Raw genomic sequence first — 18835 nt, forward strand, 5'->3', positions numbered from 1 at the left:
CATATCGTTGCTCCCAAAGTCCACCTCCTCAATTTTGGATGATTCGTTGTCTCTTCAGGTATTCCACAGATGCAGGGTACATCAAGTTGACTGTGGAGATTTAATCCGCTCCTCCTGAGGCTGCTGGGAGAAATCTCCTTTTCTCTTCTTTTTCTCACAGCTCCCGGGGTTCAGCTTTGGATTTGGACCCGCCTATGCATGTAGGTCGCCTGAGGGCATCTGTTTTTCACTCAGACAGGATGGGGTTAAAGGAGTAGCTGGTTTGTGGGCTCTGGCTCCCTCAGGCTGGGGGGAGGGAGGTGTACAGAGTTCAGGGTGAGCCTGCGGTGGCAGAGGCCGGCGTGATGTTGCAGCAGCCTGAGGCCTGCTGTTTGTTCTCCTGGGTAATCACCTCTGCCTGGATCACAGGACCCTGGCAGTGGCAGGCTGCACAGGCTCCCGGGAGGGACGGTATGGATAGTGACCTGTGCTCGCACACAGGGTTCTTGGTGGCTGCAGCAGCAGCAACCTTAGCGGCTCATGCTCGTCTCTGAGATCCGCGCTGGTAGCCACAGCTCGCACCCATCTCTGGAGCTCCTTTTAGCGGTGCTCTGAATCCCCTCTCCTCTCACACCAGGAAACAAAGAGGCAAGAAAAAGTCTCTTGCCTCTTCAGCAGCTCCAGACCTTTTCCTGGATGCCCTCCTGGCTAGCTGTGGTGCACTAGTCCCCTTCAGGCTGTGTTCACACAGCCAACCCCAGTCCTCTCCCTGGGATCCGACCTCTGAAGGCCGTGCCTCAGCTCCCAGCCCCCAACTGTCCCAGCGGGTGAGCAGACAATCCTCTCGGGCTGGTGAGTGCTGGTCGGCAGCGATGTTCTGTGCGAGAATCTCTCCGCTTTGCCCTCCGCAACCCTGTTGCTGCGCTCTCCTCCGTGGCTCTGAAGCTTCCCCGTCCGCCCCCCCACAGTCTCCGCCCCACGAAGGGGCTTCTAGTGTGTGGAAACCTTTCCTCCTTCACAGCTCCCTCCCACTGGTGCAAGGTCCCGTGCCTATTTTTTTGTCTTTTCTTTTTTCTTTTGCCCTACCCAGGTACGTGGGGAGTTTCTTGCCTTTAGGGAGGTCTGAGATCTTCTGCCAGCGTTCAGTAGGTGTTCTGTAGGAGTTATTCCACACGTAGATGTATTTCTGATGTACTTGTGGGGAGGAAGGTGATCTCCACGTCTTACTCTTCAGCCATCTTGAAGCTCCTTCCCTCAATTTTCTACCTTAAGATTTGCATTAATAAATAATTTCCAAGTAGTAAGCTGCATAATTTCTCTTTTTCATATAGTATATTTGTTGCATAGTTTTGATATATAAATAAATAAATTTACTTATATTTAAGTAGACAGATTAAAATTGTATTTTCCCTAACATTGCACACTAAAGTTAAATTTCATATAACAAAGGACATTTTCATTAGAACATCTTTAATATTATGTGACATTTAATGATGTGAAATAAGCTTATTCACCACAGCTGTTCCCAATATGTTATAGTTAGGAATTTTCTTTAGATTAATGAAATAAATTGTATCATAAAAAATTAAATGAGAAACAAATTTTCTTAAAATGTAGGTTTAAAAAATAAAACAAAAGATCTACTAATCACTCAGCATCTGCTATTTTCACTCTGTTAGTCATGTTATGTGTATTTTCTGCACCAGAGTAATGTAAGGTGAATAATTTTTTTTCTATTTTACAGATGAAGATTCTCCTGAGTTTCTGTAATCTTTATTTTGAATTCCCTGCATCAAAAGCAAGGTCTGAGCACATAATAATAAAAAAAAATACGATAAACTGTTTCTAGTGTCTAAATGTCAGTTTCATCAAGAAAAACCTGGTAAAGAATGATAAATAAGAGTCTTGGGCTAATTAGAAGAAACCTTCTTTAAAACATTTTATTATCTTTTAAAATACTGTTTCTATTTTTTTCTAAATAATAGTATTTGTTGTACAGATATTCTTCATAGGTAAGAAGTATGAGAGAAAGGATATATGAAAATATTACCTTGTTTTGTACAACAAAGAAAAGAAGTCCAGACAGTGAATGTGCTAAGATAGTTTATCTTAATACTATTTAAACCTTGTTTCTCCATCATGTGGTAATTCTGTGGTTTAAAATACAAGTAACCTACTTGAATTCTAAGAACTCACTATGATCACATGTTGTTTTTCTGACCAACTTTTGTACCCACATATTCTAAGAAGTATTTCATACAGGATGATTTAGAATATGATTAGAGGAAATGAAGATGTTATTACGTTCATTGATTATTAACATTCTGTTTTTATGTAGCCTCACCTCTGCCATGGCCTAGTTTTTTGGTTCAAGGAAGTTCATAAGTCTTTCCTAGTCTCATTTGCATAAATTTATTTGGCTACAGGCAAAAAGAATTTCGCAGATCTGTTTTCTATTTTCTTTGAACACGTATCTGAAAAACATTTGGATATGTAATAAAATTTCATTATTATAAAAATAAATGTGTTTCATTATTTGAATGAATGAAGAACTGAAGCTTGGTAGCCATCTATCAAATATAAAAACTTGGTCTACGTAAATGACAAGCCACACAATGTAATGACTTGTATCCACTACTTATAAGCACTATAAACTGAGTAGATAAGTTTTGTCTTCAGGTTTTTCATCTGTAAGATGGTGTCAATTAAATATATGTGTGTGTGTGTATTATTGCAAAGTTTAGCAATAGTGTATGTAATAGAAAATATTATTTTTTAGGTGGAAGATGCTAAATCAGAAAATATTTACAAATTCAAATAACCATAGAGACCAACCAAGTGATTTAAATGAATAAAACAGCACTAGACATAAAAAAGGTAAGATAGGGCTTCCCTGGTGGCCCAGTGGTGGGGGGGTCCGTGCAGGGGACACGGGTTCGTGCCCCGGTCTGGAAGATCCCACGTGCGGCAGAGCGGCTAGGCCCATGAGCCATGGTCGCTGGGCCTGCGCGTCTGGAGCCTGTGCTCCGCAATGGGAGAGGCCACAACAGTGAGAGGCCCGCGTAGCGCAAAAAAAAAAAAAAAAAGGTAAGATAAAATATGGATTATGGCCTCCTAGAAAGTTCGAGCATGGGTCGAAGGAAGCAGTCAATATTCAGCTCCAGCCAGTTTTTGACATGGAAAAATTATTACTCTGTATTACCAGATTCTGCAAATTATTTTAGGAGATAAATCAGAAGTCTGGAGTTTTTAAAATGTGAATTCTTCTGATATTTACAGGCTATCAACAAATTTGAAACATGCCTTAAAATATCTTCTTTGCCAAAAAAACACATTGAAGGGCTGGGTTTGCTAAAATAAAGAGATCACAAATGTGATTCTGTGTTACTGGAGAATGAATCATTCTGGCAAGCTAAGTGGAATCAACTTAAAAATTAACTTTTAAGCATAATGATATTTTTTAAATTTCCTAATTATTTTATGTAGAAGAATTTTTAAAATTTACCACACCTTACTACATTCTGAAATACTAAATATAATCAATTTATATATATATATATGTTATTTACAGTCATTGACAAATTTAAAGTAGTTCAGCACCATAAAATTATTTTCCTGAAATTGCTATTTTTCCTGTTTCTGATTTTTATGTCTCCTATTAACCATATTGTTTTGCTTATGCATTTTTATGACTGCTTATCAGTCATAATGTTTTGTATGGATCTATTTTAAAAAGCTTTGTTTCCTGAGGGCAAGATATCTGATCTGTTTTAATCATTTTTGCATCTCCATCCATTAGCTTGGGGGCTTCACAACCATGCTTGTTCATTTCTCTAACTCTCCAGAGAAGCTCTGAATCAGTCATTTGTCTTGGGTAGATCGGCTCTTAATACCTCCTACATAATCATCACCATTCTATTTTATCCCTTTTCTCTCTTACATCTTTGCTTCATTTCCAGTGGTCTTTCTTTAGCCTAGACAAACAATCAGTTTTGCCCCATCCTATATTCTACAAATACTGTCTCATAATTTCCTGTTTCTTCAGCTACATCACCAATTTTCTCCTACCAGTTACCATCAAATACTTAGATGAGCAACTGAAAAGATTTAATTTGTAGATTTTGCTCCATAACTTGTACATTCAACTTTCACCTCATTCACATCTTTTGTTCTTTCTTAGGTAATTTAATTTGTTTCCTAATTGGTCTTTCCACTTCTAACCTGACAGTTTTCTAGGTTATTATCCACATTATTCTCAGAATTATTTTGCAAAAACTGTTGTGAGAAGCCATTTTACTGCAAAAACTATTTTAATTGTTTCATATTATATATGGAATAATATCCAAGGTCTTAACACAACATTCAAGACCATTTCACAGCTTTCTGGGGAGATATTTCTGGCCTTACTTCTTGCCTCTCCTTATGTCTCATATACAACTTTTCCATTCCATAATTTCATGTCTTCACGTCTTTCCTTCTGACAGAGAATGCTCTCTCTTCACATTCTCTGACTCACAAACTCCTATGTATTTTCCAAGATAAAGTTGAAATTTGAACATTTCTGTGACAATATCCTCCAAGCCTCGGGTAGGTCTAGTGCTTGCTTATTTGGTGTGTTCTTTAAGAGAGTATTTACATTGATGCTGTATTTTAGTCAGTCACATGTTAATTAATTCATTTACTCAGTCAACAGTTATTTAAACTATGTAAATAAATGAATTTAATTTTATTACATAAGCTACTTAGACTTATTTACAAGTAACTAGATGTATTATTCTAGGCTCCTGGGATATAGCCCTCATGAAACTTACATTCTTTTAAGGGAAACAGATTTATAAGTGTACAGAGCTACAGAAACACAAACAATTGAAGACAAGTAGCAAAAAAAAAATCACGATAAAAAGTAAAATGTATAGTATTTACATTATATTATATGAAAAGAAGAAAAATAGGTAAAGTAAGTGGGGTAGGAAATGTCAGGAGGAGTACTGGGGAAGATGGCCAGGAAAAGCCTCACAGAAAAATTAAGTAGAGACATAAGAGAAGAGTGGGGAGTGGTCCATGCATTTACCTGGGGAAAGAATTCCGGACTGAGGAAAAGACTAATGGAAAGCTATCAGGTGGCAGCTCACCTACTGTTCTCAAGGAATAGCAAAGAGGCCAGCAGGACAGAGCAGGAACTAGATGGAGAATACACAGAACATGAGGTCAAAGAGGCAACAGGGGGCCTGATGATGTAAGGTATTTTAAGTCATTGTAATCACTTTTGCATTTTAATCTGGGAGTGTCAGGAAACCAATGAAAGGCAGTATGTAGAGGTGTTGTTGCTTTGAATGTTAAATAGTCTAAGAAAGTCGGGGAGAATATGTGACTGCTGCACTTCATTTTATAGTGAGAACAATTGTCATGGTTGAATATGTTTTGTCAGCTACATTCACAGGGGCAGAAGGTAGAATTCGGATTAACCTGGGATATGATTTAGGTAAGACAGTATAGTAAAATCAGAGACAAGTAGGGGATTTGAATATCTGTATACAAGTGTGATAATAGCAACTCCCTTGAAATTCAAAGTGGGAAAAGAGGGGCATATAGACATAAGGAATTCAAAGGCACTGAAACACTGACAGGATGGAACCACACCATCTTTGTCTTTTTTCTTTGTGTGACTTTTCAAGTCATCCAGTACAGTGCTTCTAAATGTGAGATGATTTTTCACTGCCCTGCCCCAGGAGACATTTGGAAATTTCTTGAGACATTTTGGGTTCTAATAGCTGTGTGGTTGGTGCTACTGGCTTCTTATGGGTAGAGGCCAGGGAAGCTGCTAAACATCCTACAACACACAGGATAACCCCCACAACAAAGAATTCTCCTGCCCAAAATATCAATAGCATGAAGGTTGAAAACTACTGGTCTAGTATGTGCTCAATAAATGTATTTTGAACTTGAGTGATGATTCATATGTAAAGGGAGAGTAATTAGGATTAAGAGTGTGTCCTATGAATCAGGGTTCTGGGTTTTATGCTTTCATGGTGTCTGCTTGCTCACATAACATATTTCTTATTCCCTGATTCTTGATTAACTTTATAAATTAATCTTAATAGCTATATTTCACATAGATAAGATGTTATTTTATTATATTTGGATAATCAAATGGAAAGAATTAAAATACTCCAACTATATAAATAATGCTAAGCTAAACTATCTATCCCTACCTAATAATTTGTCAGAATTAAGTAATTCTGTGTTCTGTTGTTCCTAAGTCTAAATTATTATATAAATCCTATTTATTTTCCTTCTCCCTGCCCCCATGTTTTGGAAGTTATTAAACAGTACCTCAAATATTTTTTAGGAAACTGAAGTTTTTAGTTAACAGCTCTATCTCTAAATAGCTATAGTATCCTGAAAAAATAATACAAATTCCCAGGTCCTCAGTTTCCTCTTCTCTAAAATATATTTAAGACATCATATGGATGATATCTCTTAATTTTTTTTTTTTTGGCCATGCCACACAGCTTGCAGGATCTTAGTTTCCTGACCAGGGATCAAACCCATGCCCGCCACAATGGGAACACAGAGTCCTAATCACTGGACCACTAGGGAATTCCTGATATCTCTTTTAGTTCTTATTTTCTGAACATTTTTTGGTCCCTTTATTGTACTCTTTATCCAACTTTTCTATTGCTCTCTTTCTTGAGGGTATTACTTACATGGTTTCAGCTAGAATATATCCAAAATGAATGGCTGCATATTTCAGACCCATCATTCAATATGGGAAAAAGCATTGGCTGAACAAATTCTGCTTATAACAAATAGTACTAGAACATCTTGCTTAGATTATATCTTGCTCCTCACCCAGGATTATCTTATAAAATTTCCCTGTATGAAATTCTCATTTTGCCTTATAAAAATGGTAACTCTTAAGTTATACATTGCAAAAGCTTGAGTTGCCCACATGGCACTTTGCTTCTTATTGGTCTTTGTGTTCTGAAGCTTACCTGGCCAGTGGCACCTGATGTCATCTTAAATCTCAGTCTTTTTAATTTTCCCTTGGACAAGCTCCTTTCTCTAGTGTATTGTTAGTGATTTCCTTGATCAAGGTTTTAACCTACTTTTCTGACCCAATTGAGTCCATAACTATAACAATTAATATAATTCAAACTTGGTGAGAGACAGTCATAAGGCAATGCTGTGTTTATTGCACAATATGTAAACTATCTTGCTGAGAAAATAAAAAGGAAGTGTTGAATGGGTAGGGCATGCTTGCTTTTGTATTCCTTTTCTCAGAAATCACACTTTTTTGGCTGTGGCCTTGGCAACCAAGAGCTAACACATAAAGGCACATGGAGCAGCCAAGGCCTTTTTTAGTTATACCTATGACACTGAAGTCATTTCATCATTTCTTTCCATGGCTTCCTCCTGGCTCCCTATGAACAGTCTTAAAATGAAGATTAGCTGAATAATTCAAATACATAGCAGACATTGACTTGGGTTTTCTAAGCAATACAAAACTTGTATGACAGTCAGGTGTGTTCCTCTCCCACACACATCTAGCATGATATGAATGCGAAGTATATTGTGAAGAAAAATTATTAATTATGCTAAAGTGCTTACTTTAGAAGGGCATCTATCTGTCCTGAAGCCCTGAATATACCTATTACAGGCAATGAATAGAAGAAACAAACCTTCTAAAAATGAGTAGTGTCAAATACAACTACATTTATGAACATCAATTGCTAAAGAGGCAAAGAAACTTGAAGACTGCTTTTGTAAATGGGCACCTAAAAAGTACTTTTGAAGTCTGGCTCAGACTCTATTGTAGTACTTTGGGTAAGACCCTCCTCCTGTTTGGGTTTTCATTTTCTTTCTTCCTTCCTTCCATGTATACATTTGTCCTTCCATGTATACTAGCTGATAAGTATTGACTCACTGTAAAAGATATGAGGCCAAACCTGGGCTGCCCCGTTTTAATAAATTTGTACCACTATCATTCATTTTGTAGAAGTATTCTCTAAATGTTACTTTCTGTCTTAATACCCTTCAACAAATCCGCACTATCTAGAGAATAAAATTTACGTTCCTTAGGATCATTGGGATCATTGTATGCTTTGCCCATCATTATCTGACCCCTTTCTCTTTCTCTCTTCTCATCTCCATTTACTCCCTACTCCTTGCAATTCATGACCCAGATTCGCTACTTGATTTAATTATAGTGACTTCTTTCTCATATTCAAGACCCTATTCTTCCTTTCCTTTTAGCCTATAACTCTCTTCCCTCTTTGGGTCTAAGCTACCGTCATGGACTTGTTAGCTTGTCATTTTCTGCATTACAGCATAAAACACTACAGCTATACTGGTTAGCACGAAATTGTGTCCTTTGTGTGGCTTGTGTCTCTCTGGTGTCTATTAGGATTTCCCCACAATTAAGATCTTGAAGACCCACCAAGTACTAAGAGACTTTATTGTGGTTACAATAACTTGGGGACTGGGCCAGAACATCACTGTCCCCTAGCCAATGTCTGTAAGTACTGGACAGTTTCATTTCCTTTATCAGATTGTGAATTATTCCCTTGTTAAAATGCTCCCCAGAATTTCTGGGGACAGATAATAGGAAGAATTCATTTTCTAATCATGCAGACTTCTTGGAATTCAAACTCACTATTGATTTTATTTCAACCACAAAATTAGCATGCCATTAAATACTGTATATAAAGAGCCACAAAAGCAGACCATTATCCACTCAGCTTCTTCTTCACTTCTTTTCCTCTACTTCAGAAAAAAGGTAAGAATTTCAGATAATTCAATATAACCTCTCCTCATCTTTATTTCAAACTAAGTTGAGATATAGAAAGAATATAATTACTTAAAATATATCTTTAAAGTTAGAGTATTTAAGATAGTTCTAACAATATTTTTAGCACTTAGCTTGAAAAAAATAGAAGTACCTATAAAGATTTGATAAAAATTATAATGACAGCATATGTTTTCTGAGTCTAACAAAATGTAGTAACAGTGATTGCTATTTTCTTTAGCACATGACTAGTTAACAGGCTATATTAAAAGATCTATTTCTTGAAGTAAATATTTTTTATTTATTTATTTTTTAATTTTTTTAAACATCTTTATTGGAGTATAATTGCTTTACAATGCTGTGTTAGTTTCTGCTTTATAACAAAGTGAATCAGCTATACATATACATATGTTCCCATATCTCTTCCCTCTTGCGTCTCCCTCCCTCCCACCCTCTCTATCCCACCCCTCTAGGAGATCACAAAGCACCAAGCTGATCTCCCTGTGCTATGTGGCTGCTTCCCACTAGCTATCTATTTTATGTTTGGTATTGTATATATGTCCATGCCACTCTCTCACTTTGTCACAGCTTACCCTTCCCCCTCCACATATCCTCAAGTCCATTCTCTAGTAGGTCTGTGTCTTTATTCCCATCTTACCCCTAGGTTCTTCACTGAGAAAGTGTTAGCCAACAAATAGTTTATAGAAGTAGCATACTGAGTCAAGAAATAGAGTAGTCAAGAAATGGACAATATTTTTAGAAGAAGAGTGTATTTATCAAAATTGTTTAGAACATCCAAATTCCCAGTTTATCATTTAGTTTATACTATTTAAAAATATTAAAATAGATACATGAAACACAGAATTAAGTTAAAAAGAAACAAAGTGTTTTACTTTGTACAAAAATTCTAGATCTGACAGAGATGACCAGGAAACAAAAATTAAGGAAATATATGATCTGAAAGAAAGAATAGCTCAAAGTATATTAGTCAATAATAAAATTCTTGCTTGAAAATCTGTATATAAAATGCTAATTATAAAATAAAGAAAATGTAATAATATTCTCCCTACTTGTAATGAATTCTAGTATAGTACCATACTCTTTTTTTGAGTCATGACAATAAAAAGTTATTTAGAAATTGATAGAAGTGTTAGGTAAAGTAAAACTAATATAGAATTAGCACCCATGAGAAAAATCTAGAAAAAAATTTCTTAATTTAGTTTGAAAATCTGGGATTGAAGATTGTGTGTCAAGGGATATTGGTGACACAAACATTATTTTTTACAAGAACTTATAGAAATGCAACAAGACCAACCATTTAGTACATTTTGGTGAAAAGTGATAACCTATTTTATGTTATGCTCCAAGGAGAAGTAGCCTAGAGTGGGGATTGGACCAAAGAACCTGACACCTTGGTAAATCATCAAGGGATAAGTACACATTTTTATGGAGAGAAAATAAACAGAGTGTATGATCTCTAAAATTATGTGTGACAAATGAGAAGAGATGGCATTAGGCATGTGGGGATGAAGACTGAGAGGTGGATATACATAGAGAAGAGATAGTCCAATCAGTCCAAGAAAATGTCTGGATAAGTGGAGCAAATAAAAGAAATGCTAAAATGAAAATGGTGGTCTTATTGGAAATAAAGATATGAATAAGATATGAATAATATAAAAATAAAATATGATCTTCTTCTTTGTATACATTTTCTTTGATCAGTTGCCTCTCAATAGAACTGAAGCTCCAACAGGACTGAGACCTTAATATTTTGCTCACTGCTAAAATCCCAGCACCTAAGCAGTGTCCGACAATAAAAGGTGCTAAATAAATATATATTTTTTAAAATTTTATTTTTATTTATTTTTGGCTGCATTGGGTCTTTGTTGCAGTGCGTAGGCTTCTCATTGTGGTGGCCTCTCTTGTTGTGGACCATAGGCTCTAGGCGTGTGGGCTTCAGTAGTTGTGGTACGTGGGCTCAGTAGTTGTGGCTCGCAGGTCTAGAGCGCAGGTTCGGTAGTTGTGGTGCATGGGCTTAGTTGCTCCGTGGCATGTGGGATCTTCCCGGGTCAGGGCTCGAACCCATCTCCCCTGCATTGGCAGGCGAATTCTTAACCACTGCACCACCAGGGAAGCCCCTAAATAAATATTTTTGAATAAATGAATCAACTAATTAATCTTTCTGTAAATATTTGTAACTTTTTTTCTGTCTTTCTAAAAAGCCCTCATAAGTACCGTGAATGAGATGAAAACGAATAAAGTAGGATAGGGCTGTTAGCTGAAAATATCTGAATGGCTGGCAATGAAATATAAACTTGGTATGTAAGATTAAGGAGCCATAGTAGATTTTGACCTTGGTCATATGATAAAACTTCTATTAGTATTTTTTCTACAATACAGACATTTTCTTCTTTTTTTTTTCTTTTTTTGGCCATGCCATGTGGCATGCAGCATCCTAATTCACCAACCAGGGATTGAACCACACCCCCTGCAGTGGAAGCATGGAATCTTAACCACGGGACCACCAGGGAAGTCCCCAGACATTTTTGTTTTACATTATCTTTGGTTTCTTTTAAAGGAAAGTAATCCTACCTAAATAATAAAATGCCTTAGATTGACAAGTAATATACCATTTCCTCATTTCCCCATTCACAGGACTTAATAGCCATGAAGGTCCTCATCCTTGCCTGCTTGTTGGCTCTTGCCCTTGCAAGAGAGGTAAGTACAGAAAAATATCTTGAAATAACTAAGAAATAGTACTATCTGCCTATTTGCAGAATGTAGTATTACCAACATTTTAAATGTATAAATAATGCAGGATCTCAGATTTTTTTTTGACTTCTAAGAAAATCATTTACATTCACTCACTATCTCAACAGAATCCTATAGGACCACAAATCTGGGTCAAATTCTTCTACAGTATTGTGCCACCAGTACCTAAAGGAAAAGCAAACAGACCAATAAGCAGCAGACAAACAAGAAGAAACACACATAAGAACAAAAACATGAGTAATATTGCACAAATACAATTGCATGCATGTGCAATCTTGATAAATATATCTTATTCCAGTGATGAAATATACATATCTCTTACTCTAGGGAACTGGGCTGATTCCTACCTGTGTATATTCAACAGAGGATGGTACTCCAGAAGATGAATAATCATAAACATATTCATAATCATAATAAAAAAGTGTTCAATACAAATTAAAATAACTCCTTTTCTGTTACCCATAAAAAAGACTCTTCATTAAGGTAAAATAAAAATCTACCAATAAAAAGGCACTAAATTTGAAAGCCGTAAAAGCAATTACAAGTCTCTCAAAAGACATATAACATTTTTTATTTCTCAAATTTGTGAAATAGCTCTCCATAAGGAAGGTAAAAATTAGGTAGGAAAAATGTTTAATAATGGGTTAGCTATGGGAACTAAAATGGTGTTGTTTTTTCTCTATAGAAAGAAGAACTCATTGTATCCGGTGAGGTAAGATATTTTTCTTCAGAGAAAAATTTCCAACCATAAAGTAATAACACTTTCTGATGATCTAGTAGAAGACTCACTTGATTATTGATTTCTTTTTTCCTTTACAGACTGTGAAAAGCCTTTCAAGCAGTGAGGTAAGACAACCTTCATTCGGAGGCAATTTCCCAAATTTAGAACAAAAAAATACTGTACTTTCTTTTTGTATTACATTAGGGCAGTCAAGCCAATGTAGCTATGTTCTGACAGGTAACTAATGTAAATTTCCACTGTATATGTTTAAAGACAGAATAAATGTCTAGAAGATTTAGTATTCTAGCAGTTTCTAAGTTTGTCTGCTACTTAAATTGTGTCACTGTGCCTTTCTTTTTTTTTTTTTTTTGATGAACTATACATACAGTCCTCTTTTCTATCTTGAACTCTATGTTAACCTCTTTCCCTGTTTTGACATTTATTGAGCACTTTCTGTATCAGACTTTGACTAGGAGCTGTGGTACAAACTGGAAAGAGGGATGCCCTTAGTAAAGAGTGGAGAGACATGCAAATGGACATATTTTGTTATTGTAATAACAATGTAGTAAATAAGAGGCAGTGAGAATTAGTGTAGTCCTAAATCTGCCTGGGGGAGTCATGTAGATATTAATGCTTGCACCACTCTTTTTTGGGTCTGTTATCACCTTTTAGTTAAATGGTACATCAATATACTTTGTCTCTTTGCAAAGGTTATAAGGTCCTTAGGGGAGGGTATGTATTTCTTACAATTCATTTGAAGCCTAAACATAACTAGGGAACTAAGAATGATTAACAAATGCATCAATGGTTATTATCATATATATTCAATGACTATTCTTCTAGAACTAGATGAGGGTATTAGAGATCATTTGTTGTCATAAGAAGGGAGCAGGGTGATAAAGAGAAATTAACTTCTGTTAAATGCCTCTTTTGGTATTATGCTCACTAATTTTCTTTTCTTTCTTGACTGCATCATCTGTTCTTTTATACACAGATTTATTCAGAATAGTGTAACATAAAGTTTCAGCAATTAAAATAATGATATTATCAAACAATATGTCTACATTAACCTATTAAATGTCTTCATTTTCTGATGTATGTTGACAACTAAGAATAGTTCATTAAAACTAAACGTGATTTTATTTTTTTCTTCCAAAGGAATCTGTTACGCACATCAATGAGGTAAAACCATTATATTTAAATGTACATATTTTCAAAATTTCCTGTTTGGTTTTTACAAATAATAACAATTCTTTATGTGTAATTGTTTTTTAGCAGAAAATTGAGAAGTTTAAACATGAGGAACAGCAGCAAACAGAGGTAATTTTTTCATGATTAGTATATTTTGAAAATTATAATGAAACATAATACATGAAAACATACTTATAATAATTATGTTCAGTCTAAAGAATGGTAATAATATAAACATCAGTGGAAGAAATTAAACTTTGAGAAGGTGAAAATATTTTTAAAGACTTAAACACATTTTTAAACATAATTAGCTTCCAGAATTTAGAATAAATACCTAAGAATAACTATTAGTTTATTCATTTTACTAATAGTATACCTGTATTCAAAGAGTGCACATTGGTAGGAACATTTCTGGATAGGGGACTGTGATCCCCTTATTCTCAAGATGGGTATGGTGAGGAAAAAGAGGAGGGAAGCAGTGTGGCAAAAATCCTAATTTGATCATTTATCAGCTGTATAACCTTGGCTCCAAGTTTATCTGTACCTCAATTTCTTCACCTGTAAATTGAGAATATTCATAAATCCCCAGGATTGATGAGCTGGCACACAGTGAATATTCAGTGATTTTACATTAGCATTCTGTAGCTTTTATACTCACATTTATGAATGTGTGAAGTTCCTAAAAGTATTTCCATTACACAGATGAGAGAAGTGAGGTACAGAACAATTGAGTACACAGTTGCGTGGCAATATCACATAGTTATTAAATAGCAGAGCTTGCTTAAAAATAAGGATTGGGAACAACATAAAATTCTGTAAATAAATTACTTTTGTGGTAACATAATTACTCTATTGTGATATTTAAGCTTTCCTGTTTTACTAATGAAGTTAGATTGTCTGGAACTTACACCAAATATTTGCTAAATCAAAATGAATTTACAAATTGATGCCTCTTTAAAGACTCAAGATTACCACCTTCTACCAAGGGAAGTAGTGCTAGAAGTTTGCTGTTGTTAAATAATTCCTTGAATTAAAAAAACAAACTAAGACTTACTTTTCATTAAAACAAAAAAAATAAACCTTGGAGTTATCCCTTTAAGTCTTTTTAAAATAGATCTTCATTCATTATATGAAAACAATTTTGACTATTATCAACACATTGTTGAAAACTCTGTACCCTCTGAAGACCAAAGTATATAGCTACAGCTCTGCAGGCAACTCAGGAAAAGGTGAAACAAGTCTTGAAATCTCCAAACATTGATTTCTTTGGGCTCTGTGGGTTCACCTATGAAGGAAGTGGCTTAATGAGAAATCCCTTAGTGGGCATTTTACTCATTAATCTTCACAGGACCCCAAATAATTTCTTAACCAAAGTAAGGGAAAGATTTTCTTTCTCTCTTTTCCCTGAATTATTGTTCAAAAGAGAGGAGGCTAATTCATCATGAATGACAATTATAACTGAATTACAGACGCAAAGACTATTTTTCCTTCTTTCCAGGATGAACGCCAGGATAAAATCCACCACTTTTCCCAGCCACAGCCTCTAGTCTATTCCTACACTGGGCCAATCCCTTACCCTATCCTTCCACAAAACATCCTGCCTCTTGCTCAGCCCCCTGTGGTGGTGCCTTTCCCTCAGCCTGAAATAATGGAAGTCTCCAAAGCTAAGGAGACTATCCTTCCTAAGCATAAAGAAATGCGCTTCCCTAAATCTCCAGTAGAGCCCTTTATTGAAAGCCAGAGCCTGACTCTCACTGATCTTGAAAATCTGCACCTTCCTCTGCCTCTGCTCCAGTCCTTGATGCACCAGCCTCCCCATCGTCTTCCTCCTACCCCCATGTTTCCTCCTCAGCCACTGCAGTCCCTTTCTCAGCCCAAAGTCCTGCCTATTCCCCAGCAAGTGGTGCCCTACCTACAGAGAGATATGCCCATCCAGGCCCTTCTGCTGTACCAGGAGCCTGTACTTGGTCCTATCCGGGGGCTCTACCCTGTTATTGTAAGTCCAAATTTACTAATTGTGCTGTTTCACTCATGATGTTTCTATGATGTTAGAGTCATTGAAAGCTCTAGAATAAAAGAAAAAATGAATAATGAATGGTTCCAAAATGCGTATAGTTTAGATCAGTGGTTCTCAACACTAGCTACAAATAGAATAACCTGGAGAACTTCCCACACACACACACCTAAATCTCAATGTCTAGGCTTACCCATGGAGATTCTGATATAATTGTTCTTTCTATGTAGAAGAAACTGAATATTGGGAAGAAATAATTTCAGGGACTATGATTTAACTGGTCTGTTGATAATTTAGATAAAGAGGATTAAGGTGTACTAAAGCCAGAATTAAATTTGATAACCTCATTTGGTTGGGAATAACAAACCTAAGAAAGTTTGTTGTTTTCTACAATTTTGAAGTTTTGCTTGTGCACAATTATTTCCCCACATGCCTCATTTCACATCTTGTTTTTGATATATGAGCATATGAGGGCAAAATACTGAGGTGTTTATTTCAATACTCATGAAATTCTTAGGGAAAGTGTTCTTGCCAAAAGGTGAATTGTATATTTATTCATTTATTTTTTAATTGTTAAGGTCTAAGACGATTTCAAAATTAATGCCCCCTCTTCACTTTTGGTAAGCTTTAGGAGTTTGGAGATAGACTGATCATTTTTATAGTTAATATCTTATTACATTTCATTTTCCTGGATAAGCCCCAAATAGTGCCAACTTCCATCAATATACCAACTTAATTATTAATTATCAATTTATTCTCAATGACTGACTATTAATTATGCACCTGAAATTTTGTATCTTTTATATTTCAAATAATTCAAAATTGTATGTATGTGCTGTTGACAGATTTGATTATTTTTCTTTCAATTGCCTATATCCTTATGCTTGATTATCATCATTTTTAGGAAAAACTGAAAATAATTTCTTCTACTTTTATGTAAATATGTTAGAGCTTATTCTAAGGATCAACTGCATTCACATTTCTAACTTAGGCTTTATGAACTTCAATTAGTTATCAGTTAAAATTTATATATTGTCTTTTAATTTATGAGTAAAAATACAGTTTCTTAGTCCAGACATAAGGCTTAAAAAGGGAATAGAATATAGTTTTGAGATTCTTAAGATGCGAATACTCTTGTGATCATGATCCAGTAGACATAAAACAATTCCAAGTGAGCTGATATTTGGTCCTAGAGGAACTTTTATATGCCTCCAAGATAGGGCACAACATGGTGCATTTGTAATAAAATTTCTCTTATGAATTAGTCCCACCAAAATTACAAATGGGGAGAGATGAAGAGTTATACCATATAACTAATTCTATATTTGTTCTCTATTCCACAGAATTGACTGCGACTGGAAATGTGGCAACTTTTCAATCCTTGCATCATGCTACCAAAATAGTTTTTAAATGAATCAACATGGAAAAATATGAAAATTATTCCTTTATTTATTTTATGCTTTATATGGCATTCATCTTAATTTGAATTTGACTTATAAACTCTATATTTTCAAAAGTTTAATTCAACAAAATTTCAACTTTAAGTGGGAAATATCATAAACATATCAAAAATATGTATAAAAATAATTTCTGGATTTGTGTTTATTATTTCTTTAAGAATCTTTTTCCTAACCAGTCATTTCAATAAATTAATCCTTTGGCATATTTAAGCTTTCCTGTCTTTATTATAATTTTTCAGATGTAATTGGCCTCTTTATTTTTAACTTAAAGTTATTATTGGCATTAAAAATAGCCATGGAAAAATTGAAATTGAATAGAATGCTTTGAATTGAATACCAGAGGATATCAAAAGGTGGAGGAAAAGATAGGGTGATCATATGCTGCATATACTCTAGAAAGTCTTGGTTTATACCTATTATCTCAGTTGAACTATTACACTTGTGCCTTTCACTCTCAGAAGTATTCAACATTAGCTGTTAAATTTTATGGTCATAAATTAGGAATTTATGACCTAACTTATTTATGACCTAATAAATAGGAAAAAAAAAGCTTCAAATGTGATATCTGAATCACAGCTCTATAACATGGTAGCTAAGTGGTGCTGCATGTTAGTCTCTAAGAGGTTCCATTTCTACATCTATAAAATAGTCAATTTAAGGGGTTTTATTGAAGTTGTAATGTGAATAGTGCACTACACGGTACATGATAGGTGTTCCTGGTTGCCCCATGTTCCTGACTTCACTTACACCAGAGCAGCAAGAGCCAGTATCACAATCAGAATGAGCTGAGTTATGTGATTTTAGCAATTAATGCACAAGAGAGCAGACTTATGTGAAGCTCTGATATCCATTGTCTCTGTCTGTGGAGTAATTATTTCATCATGATGAATTATCTGTCTACCAAATCCTACATTTTTATACACAATTCCATCCCCTTGAGTTTACACAGTGACTTGTCTAATTTCATCTTTCCTGCATCCTCAATGTGTTCCTCACCACAGGATCAAGTCCAAGCTGTACTTAGGCATAATATCTCCTATTTTTAAAGAAAAATTCCATCCTCGACAGTTCTTCGGTTACTCTATGACAACTATCATAAAAGAAGTATCCAAACTGCTGTGTCCATTTTTTCACTTGTTATTCTCTCATTAGCTTGCTCCAATCAAGATTTTATTCCTATGGAAACCACTTTTTTGAAGATTACCAATAACTTTTATCTTACTAATCTGTGTTCATTTTACCCAGCCTCTCAGTGCTATTTCGTAGAGTTGACTATCCCTTCTTTTTTGAAATATCACACTTCTTTTTGTTTGAAATCCTAAACCTGATAAGCCCTTGGTTTCTCTCTTAACTCACTAGCCACTTGTTTGCAGTCTCCCTTTTGGCATTTTCTCCTTTTTCAAAACTTTAAGGGTTGGACTACCCTAGAAGTTAGCCTTACTTTTGTTGATGTTGTTCAGTTCCAAGGCTTTAAGTCCATTCATGAGCTCAGAGCTTCCACATGTATGTCTCCAAACTTACTTCTTTTCTGAACCCCAAACTCACGTACGCAACTGCATTCTTTGCCTCCACATCTGAGTACCTAATTAATATCCCAAATGTGATATGGCTAAGCACAATTTTTTGTCTGAATCCAGTCCCCAACTTGCTCAAAATTTAATTGGGCATATTTCAATAACAAGGGCAACTGATGTAATAGTATGTAGGCAATAGACCTGAATAGGCACTTCACCAAAAGAGGTTATCTTAATGGTCAATAAATATATGAAAAAGTGCTCAACATCATTAGTCCTCAGAAAAAAATGCAAATTAAATATACTGAATAATATCATGACACAACCACCAGAATGACTGAAATGAAAAGAATTGGTAATACCAAATATTTGCAAAAACAAACAAACGAAAGGAAT

General features: G+C 35.3%; 1 protein-coding gene across 1 annotated transcript; it reads left to right on the forward strand.

Moving 5' to 3' along the window:
• Positions 1-8665: 8665 nt before the first annotated feature.
• On the forward strand, positions 8666-17130 carry CSN2 (casein beta). Its single transcript, XM_029235456.1, has 9 exons — positions 8666-8758; positions 11423-11485; positions 12225-12251; positions 12359-12385; positions 13419-13442; positions 13539-13580; positions 14950-15447; positions 16044-16085; positions 16809-17130. The coding sequence occupies exons 1-8, from the start codon at positions 8666-8668 to the stop codon at positions 16047-16049; spliced, it is 780 nt and encodes a 259-aa protein (XP_029091289.1). The 3' UTR covers positions 16050-16085; positions 16809-17130.
• Positions 17131-18835: the final 1705 nt, after the last annotated feature.

This window comes from Monodon monoceros, unplaced genomic scaffold (genome assembly GCF_005190385.1).
Source record: "Monodon monoceros isolate NGI ecotype Baffin Bay Population unplaced genomic scaffold, NGI_Narwhal_1 Super_Scaffold_20, whole genome shotgun sequence".
NCBI classification, from domain to species: Eukaryota; Metazoa; Chordata; class Mammalia; order Artiodactyla; family Monodontidae; genus Monodon; species Monodon monoceros.

Coding starts and splice junctions, on each gene's coding strand:
- CSN2 (XM_029235456.1), top strand. CDS start 8,666: ATGCCATTAAATACTGTATATAAAGAGCCACAAAAGCAGACCATTATC. Junction 13,443..13,538: donor CTGTTACGCACATCAATGAG/GTAAAACCATTA, acceptor GTTTTTTAGCAG/AAAATTGAGAAGTTTAAACA. Junction 13,581..14,949: donor AGGAACAGCAGCAAACAGAG/GTAATTTTTTCA, acceptor CCTTCTTTCCAG/GATGAACGCCAGGATAAAAT.